The sequence below is a fragment of the Salvelinus fontinalis genome, chromosome 18 (assembly GCF_029448725.1).
Source record: "Salvelinus fontinalis isolate EN_2023a chromosome 18, ASM2944872v1, whole genome shotgun sequence".
Taxonomy (NCBI): Eukaryota; Metazoa; Chordata; class Actinopteri; order Salmoniformes; family Salmonidae; genus Salvelinus; species Salvelinus fontinalis.
Window position 1 is genome coordinate 14,329,572 of NC_074682.1, and position 18,870 is coordinate 14,348,441.

General features: G+C 41.3%; 1 protein-coding gene across 7 annotated transcripts in view; it reads left to right on the forward strand.

The window, feature by feature from the left end:
* Nucleotides 1-18,870, forward strand: part of LOC129815020 (FERM domain-containing protein 4B-like) — a 61,456-nt gene that overhangs the window by 19,030 nt on the left and 23,556 nt on the right. For 2 of the 7 annotated variants that reach the window (XM_055868282.1, XM_055868283.1), the window contains exons 1-7: nt 4,504-5,286; nt 8,237-8,302; nt 8,421-8,515; nt 8,819-8,911; nt 9,369-9,453; nt 12,669-12,725; nt 13,099-13,121. In XM_055868282.1, the coding sequence (XP_055724257.1) occupies nt 5,125-5,286; nt 8,237-8,302; nt 8,421-8,515; nt 8,819-8,911; nt 9,369-9,453; nt 12,669-12,725; nt 13,099-13,121 (581 nt within the window). In that variant the 5' untranslated portion in view covers nt 4,504-5,124. Of the gene's footprint in view, nt 1-4,500; nt 5,287-8,236; nt 8,303-8,420; nt 8,516-8,818; nt 8,912-9,368; nt 9,454-12,668; nt 12,726-13,098; nt 13,122-18,870 lie in introns of those variants that run through there. The other 5 variants (XM_055868281.1, XM_055868279.1, XM_055868277.1 and 2 more) reach the window with 5 other exon arrangements.

The following is an 18,870-nucleotide window of genomic DNA, read 5'->3' on the forward strand; positions in this document are numbered from 1 at the left end:
TGTGTGGTTCCCATCGTGAAGCATGGAGGAGGAGGTGTGATGATGTGCGGGTGCTTTAATGGTGACACTGTCTGATTTATTTAGAATTCAAGGCACGCTTAACCAGCACGGCTACAAAAGCATTCTGCAGCGATATGCCATCACATCGGGTTTAGGCTTAGTGGGACTATCATTTGTTTTTCAACAGGACAATGACCCAACACACCTCCAGGCTGTGTAAGGGCTATTTGACCAAGAAGGAGAGTGATGGAGTGTTGCATCAGTTGACCTGGCCTCCACAATCACCGGACCTCAACCCAATTGAGATGATTTTGGATGAGTTGGACCGCAGAGTGAAGGATAAGCAGCCAACAAGTCCTCAGCATATGTGGGAACTCCTTCAAGATGGTTGGAAAAGCATTCCAGGTGAAGCTGGATGAGAGAATGCCAAGAGTGTGCTAAGCTGTCATCAAGGCAAAGGGTGGCTACTTTGACGAATCTAAATTCTAAAGTATGTTTTGATTGAACACTTTTTTTGGTTACTACATGATTCCATATCTTTTGTCATAGTGTTGATGTCTTCTCTATTATTCTACAATGTATAAAATAGTAAAAATAAAGAAAAACCCTTGAATGAGTAGGTGTGTCCAATCTTTTGACTGGTAATGAATGTAAATAAGGTATTTTTGTTTTTAATACATTTGCAAACATTTCTAAAATCCTGTTTTCGCTTTGTCATTATGGGGTATTGTGTGTAGAATGCTGATGAAATGGTTTTATTTAATCCATTTTAGAATAAGGCTATAACAATATGGAAAAAGTAAAGGGGTCTGAATACTTTCCGAAGGCTATGTGTGTTTGTGTGTGTATATATGTGTATATATATATATATCGTTTTTTTAAAACCTTTTTTATTGGAAAGCTATTTTCTTGTCTGCATTGTTTGAATGGAATATTGGCAGTGAATTAGAAAAATTTATAAAATCATTCCTCTGAAACTGTCTGGCTAGCTAGCTAACAAACATACGGTGCAGATAAATTGTTCAAATTCATTTTTTTACACTATCTTATCCAGTGGTGGTTGGTGCCGTTTAAGATAAAGAAATGTATGAGCCTTATTTCTATTACAGCATATCGGATGACTGTCATTCATATTCCATTCACCCAGCTCAATGTAACATCCATAGGTTTAGGCTACTATATTATGCTCAAATTGTCCCTGTACCATTCATGAGGTTGCTACAACCTAGCTTTTTAAATTTAGTTTACAACGTAGGTGCAAAGGTCGAGAGAAAAATTTGAGTAATCAAGGTGACAGTGACACATTCAGTAACGCCTTGCACACTCTTGCCTGCATCTAGCTGATCTAGGGTGTAATCATTAGTCCAACAGTTGCAAGCAAGAGTTTCTGTTGGACAAATTCATGTATGTTTATCCCCGTTTCGTTCCGTTTGCTTCCGTTTTAAGAAACGTTTTTCAACACAATCGGCAGAATTACTACGTCCCTGATCACACGCAAGCACAATTCACTTTCATAGCAGCCACATACAAGCAGCATCATCCCTTTGCTCATTATATAATTCCTTCTCACATCTACACGCTCTCTTCCTCAAACATTTTCCCTTCGCTTGTACACATCAGCTGTCTGTGACCAGGCGGAAAAAAACTTTCATAGCCAAACATTCATATCATAACTGCTACACACAGCTTAAATCGTTGTTACCATATTAGCTAATGTCATAGTCAACATAGCTACTAGAACTAACGCGTTAGTTAACCCGCTACAATCATGCAGTAAGCAAGCTGTTTAGCAGTTACACCAGCGGGCCCCGGTGGCAATACATTAATAAAATCAAGAGCCTGAGGTCTGCCGTCATGTTAAGTATGTTACTGTATAGCTACTGTATTCCAATTTAGGCATTTATAAGTGCTATTTTCAACCTGTATACAGGTATGGGTGTAAAAGACTACACTAGATCAGGGATCTCCAACGCCTGTTCTGGAGCGCAACAGGATGTGCAGGCTTTTGTTTCAGCCCAGCACTAACACTGTGGGCTAGAACAAAAGGACAAATGTTGTAGACAACTTGCCTTACACTTATTCAGTAGTGGAGTCTAATCTAGTAGTGTGATATTACTCCACCTACTGATGATTTCTGGAAACTGCAGTATGTTCAACAAGGCAGCAGTTCCCTGATTCTCCACAACAATAGATTGTATTCTGGTTGTTAGAAGAGAAAAAACACAATTGGTGGTAAAGCACACTCTTGAAGTCATGAGGACAATAATTAGCACTGAAATAAATAGATTCCTCTGTGGAGCATATATGACTTGGATGGGGCTTGTCAGTGATGTGTTTATGAGAGTGACCTCAGAGTGAAGAGCGGGCCAAAATGTGAGGTCATGCTGCAGTCAGTGGTACCAGCCTCTCCAGTGGGTCTGTCATTATGGAGACATATGGGTGAATGAGCGTGAGAGGGACAGCTGGAGCTGTCCACTCACAGTGCGAGAGGAAAAGATAGATCCATACTTTCTTTCATCAGGGACTATAGGGAAAATGTGTAAGGTTTCACAGATCAGTGTGGCAGATAATACTGTACACAGCTCCTCTGCGTTGTATCACCACCACCATTCTTCAAAATGCCCAGTTGAACTGAAAATGTGGATTTTGTGTGAGCGTAGTCTCATTCCCTTACAGTGCACTATAAGATTAGCAAAGCAAGAATAGTGTGAGGGGAAATGTCATAGAGCTGTAGCAATGTTTATAGAGCTGAATAGAATCTCCTCTTAAGACATGGGCATGGGTGATTTTAGGAATAGATAAAGAGTGGTTACTCCCAATGAGAGGTATACGGTTCTTACTTTCCTCTGAATTCACAGACAGTTTCTTGTTTTGGTCTCACCCCTACCTCTACCGCAAAGCTGCCGACTGGAGAAAAATCACACATGGACATCAGCTGTGAATAGCAGGCACCTGCAGACATTGTGCATGTGTGTGTTTCTGTCTTCTGGGGTTGCTGTGTGTGCGTGTGTGTGTGTTTTGGCCTCTGGCTGTTATTTTGTCTCTCTTTGGAAGACAGCCCCTGCATGGCCATATGTGTTATAGGAGCAAACGGACCGTTCCCCTCTCACTGTGGAGGGGATCATCTGAATACTGCCTGGTCCAAGTCTCTGGATAGTATGGGATAGTAGATACAGTTAGAGGGAATGACACTGTACTCTGTTTAAAGTAGTATGTCAACTATAGGTCCTGCACTGGTTTTATATTGTATGTTCTTGCTTTATCTAGCGAAAACAGGCCACTGTTTTTATCAAACCAATGTTTTGAATATACAATTTGAAATATTAACCAGAAAGTATTTTGTAATTTTGACGTCGAAATGGAATAATTAAATTCCTCCTGAAGGTATTTTCATAATGGAGCTAGATGTTAAAGCTACACTGCAGTGCCATACACTGTGCTTTATCTGTAGCAGATGCATTATTACAAAATGGTTCATGTTTTTGCAGTTGAACTTTACCCTGTGTGATTGTTTGGTTCAATAGGTATTTGTCTTTACCGCACTAGAAAACTATACTATAACTATAAGACTACACACATGTAGTCCAAAAGATGTAAGAATCATCTATGGCCTTCCAGTCAGGACAATGTGCAGATGGCACAGATAATGAGACAGAGATTTTCGATAGATGACAGTTTACACTTCTGAAACTGCGACGTCATCCTGCTAGTCACTATCCCACAGCTGCTAATGTTCCGTCGACAGTGGACAGTGCTGCTTGGGAACAATTGATTAGCCGATTTTTATGATGCAGCCAATGGTTTGGCTTTGATTTTTACCCCCACAGTATTCAGGACTGTTATGAATATTCATTCAACTTTGTTTCAAATAATCACTCGGATGTTGTTCAGAGGGCTTTGCAACGTGTTCTGTTGTATGTTTTGACTGCAGAATCTTTTGTGTTCTAGGAGACTCGGATCACTCAAACAAACAGCAGGATATTGTTTCCAGATGAGACACATCGTCCGACTGAACTATAGACTTATATAATTGGGACTCTACAGCCGAGAGCACATTTCTCTCTTTTCACTTGTTTTCTTCAGTTTCTGTCAGAATGGTGTGTGGCTCTTTGGGAAAATATGAACATCCTTCTTTGCTAAAAGGAATGTAAAAATACTTATTCTAAATAAATAAAATAATGACTTTTCCCACAGTATGTCAAATGTCAATGTTTGAAATCAAAAGCAAATCTATGGACACCACTTTTCCTAAGCTATATCCATTACATTCGGTTTATTGTCAATTTCCAACATTTGACATTTTCCAAAGGAAGACAGTTTTAGTAATAGTGTTTCTGCTGTAATGCCTCTGCTGGTCCAAATCACACAGGTTATTTTGAGTTTTCCTGTGGAATATGATGGGCGGAGACATCTGCTCTCTTCAGGAAACTGCACCCGGAGTACTTTACAGAGAAAATTAATGACCTTCAGAAACCATCCTGAATCACTCAAATCTATAACAATATCTAATGTGATATGAGATATTAATTTAATATACCTGATAATAAGTGAACAACTACAGTACACTGTGTGCATTAAGAGTGGGCATCAGAGGTTCCCAATCTAAGTTAACGACACAGTAGAAAACCTCAAGAAAAAAAACAATCCTGCTAGTCAGAAAGAAAATATAATGTTTATGAGCTGGAGATGGAGGGATTGAGCTGTCCGTCAGTCTGTGTGTGTCAAGTGTGTTTATGTGGTAAGCAGACCAATCTCCTATGGCTGTGTGAGGCTGTCTTGGACCAGGACCCATAGCGGGAGGCTGGGACACTCCACTGCAGCTCTACAACTCCAGCCTCTAGCCCAGAGCTGTGACTCACACAGATTACATCAGCAGGGAGACGTAGTAAAGCGAGTGTGTAGTAGGAGACTACTACTGAAGTTCCTCCAGGGTATTGACATTCACAACAGCATCTAGACACAGAGTGAAGTCGGTGTTCAAACTAGCAGCGTACATTCTCTTGGGCCAAGAATCTCTCAAGCATCACAGACGTTCTACAAACTAGTATCAGTAGAAAAAGGCTGTGCTGGTCACCGGGAACCTTGTTCTCTGGGAGTGAGTGAGTGAGCGGTGAAGGGACAGCTATGGCTGTGAGCTTCATGTCTAGAGTGGAGGAGCTGCTGGCCTCAAGCAGCCAGGTTGTTTGGAGCTTGGCGGAGCAGACCCTCAGAAGGTGGTCCTCTCAGGGGCTCATGCCAGCCCGCCGCTTCCTACAGACATGGTGGCAGCTCGGGGAATTCTATCGGGTATGCTGAAACTGCATTACTAATCAATCCCTTTACTCCAGGAGAAAGGTTGTACTGTACATGCTGCTCAAATCAATGTGGTTTTTATTGACTGCTCTGTTGACAGGTATGGTGCCAGCTGCTAACTGGGAGGTACTGGTGCCTGGAGCAAGATCATGTCTGATCTATTCTAATTTGACTTGTCTTGTTGATATCTTGCTTTCTGTAAATGGGCATATCTGTCAGGAGTTGTCTGGGGTCTGTAGAATAACCATCACGTTGTGGCTATAACGGAGTATGTCCAAAGGGGAACTACATTTCAATTTCACTTTTAGAGTGATATGCTGTTTTTGATAGATTGTCTTGGACTGGTTAGTGTCCAGTTGATGGTGTCTATTGGGTAAAAGTTTGCAGTTTGTACCTGTGAGGACTGAGTCCCAGAGACGGGTTTACAGGGGTCTCATGGCACATGTGGAAGTCATCAGGAAGCAGCATGGCCAGTCTTTTGATCTCCCAGATAGAAGTGAAGCACTTTGAAATGCTGTCTTTTGCTGAAGCACCTGAATGGGATCTTGCGTGTGCACAAATTACACATCCTCTATAACTCTACGTACATGTCTGTCAAATCTTGAAAATGTTCAAAAATGTCAATAATTCAGATATGTCAAATTAGGAAAGGTTGGCCTTCATGAAGTACTACTAAACCAAATGACATGATTCATATTTGTAGATCATTATCAGTGAAGATGGATGGTGACAGGAGATGGTAATGAGTGAGAATATGTGGGGCTTATTGCAGTGAATTACAAGCGGGGTCTAACGCTGCAGGGCTGGAGCTAAGCCCATGTAGGTCAGTGTCTGGAGGTCGTGTGAAGAGGCCATGGCTGGAACGCCCCACCCCAATGACAGGCTGTCAAGGGGATGACCTCTGTGTCATGGCTATTACACATCACATGACCTTCCTTTAATCCTGCGGGTCAACCTCTCTAAAGCCATGGCCTCTAGCCTTCTGCAAGTGTAGGGGGAGGGGGGGGGGGGGGGCGCGGTCCATCCTTAGTGATTCTTAAAACTTAGTTACTTAAAGTAAGAAAAATGTTAGGATAGATAGTCACCAACTCTTATTTTACTGCCATGCTACTAGGAAAAAATGAGTGAAAAAAACATTGTAGAGCCACAGCACGTTGTACATCTTTATAGTCTAAGGGTATTTTAGGCGTCTGTTTAAATGTTTTATGAGTCTCTCTGTCTTTCTGAAATTGGTTGTGCAGTGAGCTGTAGCGTAATTCTTTGGAGATAGGGTTCAGACTGAGCAGTAGCTCATTAGTTGCTAAGGCCAATTTAAAATAGGTGGTGGTGTGAGGGTAGGTAGAGGGGGCTTTAGGGGGGCAAGAGAAGGGCACAAGCAAGGGGCAGAAAATCAGGGGGTGTAATTAAATGAGTACTACTGTTATTAGACTTTATCCCATTAAACAATGTCAGAAGACTAACACATTTTAGACCATGGAGCTACTGACCTATTTGTTTTTATGTTTTGATGTCATTTGTCCATAACAATGCAACATTGATAAATATAATGTGGTGTGGATCATGCACTGGACAACCACATAATCCCTTAAAGGGTTACTATAGTGACTAATCCCTGCATAGACAATGGAGCTTGTGTTATTAACAGCTACAATAATTCTCTATATTAAGATGGATTACACAGAAAGCACACAATGTTCTATGCAGACCGGCCCTATAGTTTCTTCTGTGTTACAAAAACTCTAAGAATTTGATCGTCATCCAGCAATCCATGATTGTGTTTTTGTTCTTTGCTGTATAGGTGGGCTATTGAACCATTCGGAAAGGGCTTGAATTCTCAAGGAAAATAATGACTCAACTTTGTTTTTTTTAAATGCCTAAAAACTACACTTTGAGTTTAGAAAAAAGGGAGTTTACATACTTTTGTGTTTGCGCGACAGTAATTAAAATGCTTGGTCCAGACATGCTCACAAGTGAGTAAATTTCAATTAGGTTTTATGTATTCAAAAACAAAGCCAAAAAAGTAGCCTGTATAACAGCTTAAAAACAGCTCTGTTGTGGTGACGGGAACAATATGTTCTGGTAGACTGTAGTTAACATCAGCCCAGAATGTCTATTCCCACCCTGTGGTCACTGGTCCCTAACGTGACAGTCACTTTCCACCACAGAGGCCAGCCAAGCCAGTTGGGAGCCACATGTTTTTCACTCCAACGAGTCACAGAAATAAATGTCGTCTTCTTTGCCACATTCCTGAGTGTCAAGCAGCCTTGAGAGTCAACATTGACACGAATCCTGTGCATCGCCTTTCCCTGGTTTCCCTGCAACTTTCGCAGACCTCTTACATGGCCATTCTTTGTTTGTCTCTCAATTTTACCTGACCATTCAGTGTTTTCTTGTTTCTTACAACTGTGTTGGAAACAAATGTCCTTAATCATCTACACACTCAGAAGTAACAGAATAAGGAAAGCACATTATGGGTCTTAAAATATCACCAACAATATCACCAACAGTAGTTTGAATGCCCAATACGTGCCGTTCACTCCAAACACCTCCACACACTCATCTCACCCAAGGACATGGAATAATATACGGCAAACACACACACACACACCTGTAAAATGTGCTGACAGCACCCGAACACTAACATCCATTTGGACAATGGAAAAGGAATCCATTCATCTATTCAACAGCTATACTGTAGATTATACATTTTCTTGTCTTACATGGGAGGAAAGGCTCGGATCATTAGATTTGGTTCATGTTAATGAGAGGAAGGTCATGGATGTAGGGTGTAGCTGCCGTGCCGCTGGTTGGGTCTCAGCAGTGCATGGAGACACCAGGAATTAGATGGTGGTGCTAGAGTGAGAGTGTAGTAGCCGCTGTGCTGGGTGTCGTGAAAGTGTCGCCATGCTGTCTGGGATCTCATCATGTCTGTTCCCATCCACAGATGACGGAGGGCCGGCTATGCCAGGTGCACCTCCTGGACGACAGGAAGCTGGAGCTGCTGGTCCAGGTAGGTACGCACCCTCTACACAAACTCAACCTCTGTACTTTTAATTGTCGTTATTCTCTAGTGTGGATACTTCATGCATTTGTGTTAATTTGTACTCTACCTGGTTTCATTTTCCTAGCCAAAGCTCTTGTCCCGGGATCTGTTAGATTTGGTGTCCTCACACTTTAACCTGAAGGAGAAGGAGTATTTTGGACTATTCTTCATCGATGACACGTATGTACAATTCCTAGCTACATTCTAGTTCACTGACATATGTCCAATATGTTGGTGTCAGATATAAAATACTGTACATGGGTGCAAACCAGTCTAGCTCTTTTTCCATGCTGCTGATTGCATCTCCATGACACAAGTTGAAATGATGCAACTTAAGAGAGAACTTTGTATTAGTCTAGCAGTTGACAGCACTGTTAAATAGATAGCATCTGTTGTAAGTAACATGAGTTTGAACAGAGTAGTCGTGGTGATGATAATGCATTCTGCCTATAACCCTTTAAATCCGCTTGTATCCTTCCCAAGTGGTCAGAGTAACTGGCTCCAGCTGGATCGCAGGGTTCTGGATCATGACTTCACTAAAAAGACTGGTCCAATGGAGCTCAAATTCCTGGTCAGGTGAGGGTTCTCTCTCTCACTTTCTCTCTCTCTCAGCTGGTAGCCTACAGTATGGACCCCCATACTGTACCAGCCAGCTACCCTATAGTGTACCACATCTACCATCAGGCTGAGGCTTTGACAGTGTGTCTTACATGTTCTTAAATCCATTGACTTACCCTTCCTCTTTGCAAACTAGTCTATTAGGTTTATTTGAAAATCCATTGAGGGAAAAAAAGTAGGTCTCTATAAATGTTGCCTAGGCTCAAAGAGCTACTACATTGTTCATTCCCCCAGTGTTGATAGGAGGTACTTGTAACCCTGACCACATGTAGCTAGTCATGTCCAGTAGATGGTGCTAATGTAATATTCTGAAATATGAACGACTTCTTAAATTGGGGTAGGCAACCAGGAGCATTACCTTACACCTAATTCAAGTACTCCATTTAATTACATCATGTCTATTTGTGTTTTGCAGGTTTTATATTGAGAAGATAACATTCTTGAAAGAGAATACAACAGTAGAGCTGTTTTTCCTAAATGCCAAATCGTCAGTCTTTAATGTAAGTGGATGTAACTACTTTTCTTACATTTGTCACTCAATATGATTTTATTGAGCTTACCACGAGTCAGCCCTCCATAGCTTGTCCTTCAATTTCCATGCCAAGGCACATATTGTGCTTACCCTGTTCCACTGCATGCTCAGACATAAACCAATTGTTTGACCTGTGATCATTTGAGGAGTGAAAATATAATCCCACAAATGTAATTACAAGCCAAATGTTCCTGTTGTGGAATTCTAGTTGATAGGATGAGTGGCTGCTGGAACTGAAAGTTGGCTCCAGACGTCAATATCTTAAAATAACAAGCAAGTGGGCCAGAAACACAGTAGGTGGCCAGAAAATTCTTATGTCTACACATCATTTACACAAGACAGTAAGGACTAGCTGTTTGATTGGACACTCTCCACTCTCATTACTATCAATTATTTTAAGCTCCTTCAAAAACAGTCTTTATAGTAATTCTTCTACAGAGTTATTTTCTAATGTGGGTTAAAGTCACTTGACTGCTGACTTCAGAGACTTTCCTGCTTTTGTTTTATGTAGGCTACTCTAATGCAAAATTCTTCAACACAATGATGGCTTTCAGGCTTTCTCCAAGAGTACCAAATAGTTCCCTAATCCTTCAAAATATCATTTGACTTAGGGCTTTCTTTTGGAAACACTGCACTGTACCAACATGAAAAAGAACAATATCCTGATTCACTGCCTCTTCTCTCTGAGGCCTGTGCATATTTCCCATGCCACACACAGCTCATCCAGACTAGCAGAAATCAATTTCTGAGCTGTGCTGCTGTAAAACTATTAGATAACCAAAAGGAGGAAATCATCTAGGCTACCATACATGTTGGATAATGCAGCTGGAGGAACAGGTCTAACATTTCATAATGTACACATACATCACATATTACATGGTCACACACACACACATGTGAGAATTGTAAAATAAAGTAGTGTTATCTAGCAGTGATTGTAAAGGGTTGAGTGCTGCACCCACTGTTGACTTCCCTTATTAGTCTGACATTGGAAAGCTGACCTTTGACCATCAATTGCTTTTTTTATTGCAATTTGATTTTGGCAGATGCATTGAATAATGATCCTCAATAGCACTCGTACTGTCTATTGCATTATTTCCTCCTCCTGTATTATACATATGCTAAAATGTATTAGTCAATTCTACTGCCATTTACTTTATGTTCGTATTTGTATCTTTTGCTTTCTTATTGTTGTTGCATTGTCAAGAAGGTAAGCATTTCGTTGGACGATGTATACCCGTACATACGACAAATAAAACTTGAAACTTAACAGAATTATACTGAACGAAAATGTAAACGCAACAATTTCACTGAGTTACATTTCATGTAAGGAAATCAGTAAATTGAAATAAATTCATTAAGCCCTAATCTATGGATTTCACATGACTGGGCAGGGGTGCAGCCTTTGGATGGCCTGGGAGGGCATAGGCACACACAGTCGGAAGCCAGGCCTACCCACTGGGGAGCCAGGCCCAGCCAATCAGAATGAGTTCTTCCCCACAAAAGGGCTTTATTACAGACAGAAATACACCTCAGTTTCATCAGCTGTCCGGGTGGCTGGTCTCAGACGATCCCGAAGGTAATGAAGCCAGATGTGGAGTTCCTGGGCTGGGGTGGTCTGCGGTTGTGAGCCCGGTTGGACGTACTGACAAATTCTCTAAAAAGATGTTGGAGGCGGCTGATGGTAGAGAAATTAACATTACATTTTTTGGCAACAGCTAAACATTCCTGCAGCCAGCATGCCAATTGCACGCTCCCTCAACCTGAAATATCTGCAGCATCGTGTTGTGTGACAAAACTGCACATTTTAGAGCGGCCTTTTATTGTTACACAAGGTGCACTTGTGTAATGATCCTGCTGTTTAATCAGCCAATTGATATGCCACACCTGTCAGGTGGATGGATTATCTTGGCAAAGGAGAAATGATCATTAACATGGATGTAAACAAATTTGTGCATTTGAGAGAAATTAGCTTTTTGTGCATATGGAACATTGCTGGGATCTTTTATTTCAGCTCATGAAACATGGGACACTTTACATGTTGCATTTATATTTTTGTTCAGTGTGTGTATGTATGTGTGTATATGTATGTATGTATGTATGTATGTATGTATGTATGTATGTATGTATGTATGTATGTATGTATGTATGTATATATGTATGTATGTATGTATGTATGTATGTATGTATGTATGTATGTATGTATGTATATGTATGTATGTATGTATATGTATATATATATATGTATGTATGTATATGTATATATGTATGTATGTATATATGTATGTATGTATATATGTATGTATATGTGTATATATATATGTATGTATGTATATGTGTATATATATATATATATATGTATGTATATATATATATATATATAACATCAGTATGTCTGAGTAGCCAACAGCCATTTGCATTTGTTTATCACCTACAGTTGTTGAATTACTTAAGAGGAAACGATAGATCCCATTCCCAATAGTTCAGATGTGATAGGGGGTACATGTTTTGCTATCTGGGAGGCTACCCGTGTATTTACGCGCCCTTGATCATCTCCACGCCACGGAGATGGTCTTACATCTTGAGCCGCAAGTCTGCCTTTCTACTTTAGAGGATAACGTTACTAGCAAGCTAACAACAGCACCGCCCTGTCCTCCATCGACTGACCTAAACATTTCACGTACACCGCCAATTCATAACCCTGTATTGAACTTAAAATAAATCCATTTGATATCATACACACTATAAATACGTTATGGGATACGTGTATTTTGTGGATAGTGACCCAGCGTTGCCAGGAGTAACTTTTTTTCCCCGGGACACTGGAGGAACGTGAACCTGCTCTCAGAATGTACCATTTTGATTATAAGGGTGTTGAAATTATATATAACTGCGATTATACTGGCTTTTTGTAACTATTGTATGCACGTTCGTTCTATGTTATTATAAACATAACAATAATTCGTTTCGAGCGTGGATGAAGAATATGAAAAACTCTTCTAATATTCCGACTCAACCTTAAACACGCACACCCACTTTTCAGTGACAATGGTTCAGTCGGTAACTGTGGAGCGGAGGTACGGGTGGTAATGAGATTTGCCTCAAGTCAAGTGCTACTGTTCGAATGCGGTACACTTGTTTTTCCACCCTATAATTTTGCCATTTCCTTTTTTTTCACGACAGGAGATCATCGAAGTGGAGAGTGAAAACGTTTTCAAATTAGCTGCTTACGCCTTGCAGGTAAATTACTTTTTTGAAATTTGTGGAGTTGTCATTCATCAGCGATTTGAATCTAAACTGAATCTACACTGCATGCACGCTGTTACAAAAAGGGTTAGGGTTTCGGGACTTTATTTTGAGAGATGTGTAGTAGTTACGTTTTCACTTTAATATTGAAATCGTTTACTACAATGATTGTAGTTCTTTAGCGTGCAATTATATGTTTTGCTGTAATGCTATTCAACACTGAGTGAGATTAAAAAGTGTTCGCGTTGTCCCAATGAACATGCAAGACTTGCAATGACATAGGCCTATTGCTGGTGAAATCCTCTAGGCTAGTAGGCTACTTGTTGTATCATCATTCTCACTAATAAGGGTGCTATTTTTTTCCCAGGAGGCCAAAGGAGACTACACAAAGTAAGGATTCACTCATGTAAACCCAAATCGATAAATAAATAATATTATTAGAATACAGTCAATTGTGTGAAATTATGATCTGCATGCCTCTTTTGTTAAAGACAATTGTAACAAAATTGCTTAACCTTACACAGGCTATTCACCCAGTCACATTTCCAACATGCTTTTGTGTAAGCTTCAAGTTTCTTAATTAAGCAGTCTACAGTCGTATTACAGTAAGCAATCTACACATTTGTTATTTACCCCATAATCAATGCTTCTATGTAGTTTGTACCACATGTTTGAGCCCTGTGGTGTTGTCAAAGCTCAGTAGACAACCCTGGCAGGGAAGTTCGCTGGCTCATTTAATGGTTAATTACGTTGGTTCAGATTTTGGGTTTTATCTTAGTAGTTGATGATTTCCTTGATGTTGTTCTTTTGGTGTTGAGCTGGAATTTGCTTTACATGCAACTCTGTTTGATATATTCCCTGTTTTATATATTCCGTGTTGATGAAAGCATCTGTAGAACATACACAGTGATGCTTCTAGATGCAGTTGTCCTGCTCAGTTCTGATTGCGTGTTAAATGGGACGTGTTTTATTGTTTTCAATCTCCATTGCTCAGTAGCCAAATGGTATAGGCTCTACTCTGGAAAACCTGACCTCAATTGCTTTCTGTTGAGTTTGTGTCCTGGCTATTGCATTTCCTTTCCCCGCATCTAGTTCAGTGTAAGTATGTCTTGGGTTAGATTGTTGTTGCCTGCACAAAATAACAATCATTCGTCTTCTCCCTCAGAATGTTATTTGGGAACTAGGACTAATATGTTTTTGTGGCAGGATTAAGCACTTTAAGGCTTGACCTAGTGATAAGGTTTGTTATTTTAGTCGTCAGTTGCAGAGGGCTGAGGTAATCTGTAAATATTGTCCTGACTGTCAGAGTGGACGAGCTGGTTATATTGCTGAACCTGTGGGGTGTTTTCCCCAGCTTGGGTCCCCTAGAGGCCCCTGGCCATTATCTGAACACAAGGCTTTGTGTTCTGCTCTGTAAGGAATTGTATGGTGTGAATGCACACAGTGATATTTAATGCTGAAAATGCAGTTTGTTTCTACGTCAAAGTCCCATCTTTGTACTCTCAAAAACTCTAGGACCTTTTTTTTTTCTTTTTTTTTTTCAAGCCCACCTCTCAGCAAGCTTCAGAGTTGACGGTGATTGTATTCTATTCAGACCGGCCAGTGAAGCCCTTCACAGCTTTGTATTGCAGTATGTTAGGGGTGATTTACATATGTTTTTTAGCCCTGAGGTGTCAGGCAGCTACGTGAGTTAATGTTTCAGCCTGTGAGGGCGTGGGGATGTGCTGCACTTTGTCCTGACTGAAAGCACAATGAAACAGACCCTGTCAACAAAGTCTGTAAAATCAGTGTGGATGGCAGCCTGTCCAACTATATAGCCCAGCCTACTCTCTGCCGAGTTGTTCTTCAAATATGTATCAACCTTTCTCTCTGATGGTTTTCATTTGTACCTTTTTGGAGGAGGAAGGTTGGCAAATCCCCTCATATAACATATGCTGCTTAAGACAGGCATTGCAAAGGGCCCTGCAGCTCTGAGATTAGATGTGGAGGAGTTAGGGAGACCCCCCTTTCCAATTTACAGCCTGTTCTAAGAGGGATGAGTCTTAAGAGTGCAGACCCCACTGGCCCACTGTAAACTGCCAGGTGTCAGAGAGACTAACTATTATGATGTCATCTCTCGTGGTCAAAGCCCCCCCCTCCCCCCCCCCCCCAGTCAGATGTTGTTAGTATAATACATTAGGTCTATAGGTTACAGCAGGGGTTTCCAACCTAGTGGGCGCCAACATTTTGTGGGGTTCTTCCTTGATTTGATTTGAAGAAAGAAAAAAAATATATATATACACACACTGAACACAAATGTGAACGCAACATGCAACAATTTTACTGCGTTACAGTTAATGAGGAAATCTGTAAATTTAAATAAATTCATTAGGACCTAATCTATGGATTTCTCATGACTGGGAATACAGATATCCATCTGTTGGTTACAGATACCTGGACCTCAGGATCTCGTCACAGTATTTTTGTGCATTCAAATTGCCATCGATTAAAATGCAATTGGGTTCATTGTCTGTAGCTTATGCCTGCCCATACCATAACCCCACTGCCACCATGGAGCACTCTGCTCACAACGTTGACATCAGCAAACCGCTTGCACAAGCAACACCATACATGTGGTCTGCGGTTGTGAAGCCGGTTGGACATATTGCCAAATTCTGTAAAACAATGTTGGCGGCAACTAATGATAGAGAAATGAACATTCAATTGTCTGGCAACAGCTCTGGTGGACATTCCTGCAGTCAGCATGCCAATTGCACACTCCCTCAAGACATCTGTGGCATTGTGTGAGACAACTGCACATTTTAGAGTGGCCTTTCATTGTCCCCAGCACAAGGTGCACCTGTGTAATGGCCATGCTGTTTAAGTAGCTTCTTGATATGCCACACCTGTCAGGTGGATGGATTATCTTGGCAAAGGAGAAATGCTCACTAACAGGGATGTACATTTCTGGGATCTTATATTTTTTTCAGCTCATGAAACATGGGACCAACACTTAACATGTTGCGTTTTATATTTTTGTTCAGTATTGATGCATTTTATTTTTTACAATTTGTGATTTGTTTATACAGATCTAAAATGATGCATATATCCGTAACGCTTTAAGCTTGAAACAAGCGGTAAAATACCCTAGGAAGACACAACGCTGGTGCACATGCAAATATATTTGGTTGGTCTCTACGACAGTCAGAAGCAGAGTTACGACCTAAATTCGACAAGTCAAATAAATTGGACTTTGCTTGGGAAGTAATCTTATACAATGTGTGACTCTGTTGCTATCATTTGATCTATTCACTTTCTGTAAATTTAGGGTTCATGTAAATTATCATAACATATTTGGTAGCGGAATAACATTTGGGTTATTCGGGTCTAGACTTTATTTTCCTTCCGTAATTTAAAAATAATTAATATCTAAAATATGCCTTGTCAAACTATGTAGAATTGCAGGAAAGGAACTTCAAAATAACAATTTTCCTAGGTCCCTCAAATGAAACAAAATCAAGCTAGTGGCTATGTGAAAAAGGGGCCCTGGGGGGGAAAGGTTGGGACCCCTGAGTTACAGCATCCCTGAGTTACAGCACCCCTGAGTTACAGCACCCCTGAGTTACAGCACCCCTGAGTTACAGCACCCCTGAGTTACAGCACCCCTGAGTTACAGCACCCTTGAGTTACAGCACCCCTGCCTGGCACTGTCAATTCACTCACTCGAGTGAAGATTCAGCCTGCTTTTACTGATACTTTCACAGCAATGGGGACCACATCTCTTTTCACACCAGTCTCTTTTCCTGGATTTCCTTTCCAAAGAACAACTCTCAGCTCACTGAAATAGCTGACATATGAGTGTTTAGCCTACACGCTGGCTGGCTGGCTGGCTGGGTGGAGGAGTTGCCCCCAGCCCACGCTGCAGGAAGATAAGACATCGTAATGAATTCCAGATTGCTGACAAGGCGATGTGGCTTCAGAGTAGATCACCCGACAACACCAGGCCCAGCGCCCTATAAAATGTATGCCATCAAACTCCATAGCAGTGAACTGCCATAGCAGCAGAAACCAGTGAACCTTGAAGCAGCTAGCTTGGGAGCAATTATTCAAGTGAGTCTCTCTCTGTAGTGTTTCACCTTTGTGTGGAGTAAGCAGGTTCCCATAACTAGATCATTATGGCCTCTGCATGCTAGTGATTGTTTAGCTTTTTTCATTAACTTTGAAGATGGAGAAACCTCAAGTGCGATATTTGAAAATGTAAGTTCAGCTCGTGCGTTTTTGTTTTGTTAGTACATTTGTCATTGTAAATAAGAATTTGTTCTTAACTGACTTGCCTAGTTAAATAAAGCTTACACATCCAATACGTTCAATGAAAAAGGACCCAAAACATAAGTATTATAAGTTGTCCTAGTAGTTTAGAACATAAAGATATGAAAGGCCTGCCGGTCTGAGTTCTGTCCCAGAGGCCAAGTCATATTTTTGAAAAGCTCTCTGAGTTGTACAGTACCTTTTTAACACTGCATGCCAGAACTGGTGAATGGCTTTTGTTCTGGCCTCCAATGCTCTGGCCTGCCAAGTCATAGCCCTCTTTGGCGATCAGTAATTGTAGAGCAAGTGCTCCCCCCTCGTGTGTTTTGGAGTGTTCACTATCACAGACCTTGATAGTGACATGCAGCACAGTTAGTGCAGAGAGATAGCATGCTAATGCTGTGTTTTCATATCACTTCCAGACCTCTACATACTAATCGGTACTCAAAAGTGAGAGGAAATGGTATTCAAAATGACAAAGTATTGTAGACCAAGGTCTCATTCTTTGCACTGGTATCATAGCTTATTGAAGTCAACGCCTGTACTGTACACACCAACCCCAAGGAACGTTCAATGTGTATGCGGTAGCATTAACAAACACATACTCATGAGTAGGGTTGCAAAATTCTGGGAACTTAAAATAAATTCCCAGATTCTCCCAAAATCCCAGTTGGAAGATTCCCGGAATCAGTCGGGAATGTTTACATTCTGTTTTACCCACTTCATATGTGTATATACTGTATTATAGTCAAGGCTCATCCTATATACAGTGCATTTGGAAAAGTATTCAGACCCCTTCTCCACATTTTATGTTACAGCCTTACTCAAAGTCCTCATCAACACTAAACACAATGCCCCATAATGACAAAATGAAAACAGGTTGAGAATTTTCAACTTTATAAAAAATCACAAATATTTACATAAGTATTCAGACCCTTTGCTATGAGACTTGAAATTGAGCTCAGGTGCATCCTGTTAACAGTGGTCGTCCTTGAGATGGTGCTACAACTCTATTGGAGTCCACCTGTGGTAAATTCAACTGATTGGACATGATTTGGAAAGGCACACACCTGTCTATATAAGGTCCCACAGTTGACAGTGTATGTCAGAGCAAAAATCAAGCCGTGAGGTCTAAGGAATTGTCCGTAGAGCTCCGAGACAGGATTAGGTCGAGGCACAGATCTGGGGAAGGGTGCCAAAACATCTCTGCAGCACTGAAGGTCCCCAAGAACACAGTGGCCTCCATCATTCTTAAATGGAAGAAGTTTGGAACAACCAAGACTCTTCTTGGAGCTGGCCACCCGGCCAAACTCAGCAATCGGGGGAGAAGGGCCTTGGACAGGGAGGTGACCAAGATCCCGATGGTCACTATGACAGAGCTCCAGAGTTCCTCTGTGGAGATGGGAGAACCTTCCGGAAGGACAACCATCTCTGCAGCACTCAGGCCTTTATGGTAGAGTGGCCAGACGAACGCCACTCCTCAGTAAAAGGCACATGACAGCCCGCTTGGAGTTTGCCAAATTGCACCTAAAGACTCTCAGACCATGAGAAACAAGATTCTCTGGTCTGAAACCAAGCTGGGACTCTTTGGCCTGAATTCCAAGTGTCACGTCTGGTGAAGCATGGTGGTGGCAGAATCATGCTGTGTGGATGTTTTTCAGCAGCAGGGACTGGGAGACTAGTCAGGATCGAGGGAAAGATGAATGGAGCAAAGTGCAGAGATCCTTGTTGAAAGCCTGCTCCAGAGCACACCTAATGGGGTGAATGTTCACCTTCCAACAGGAAAACGACCCTAAGCACACGGCCAAGACAGCGCAGGAGTGGCTTTGGGACAAGTCTCTGAATGTCCTTG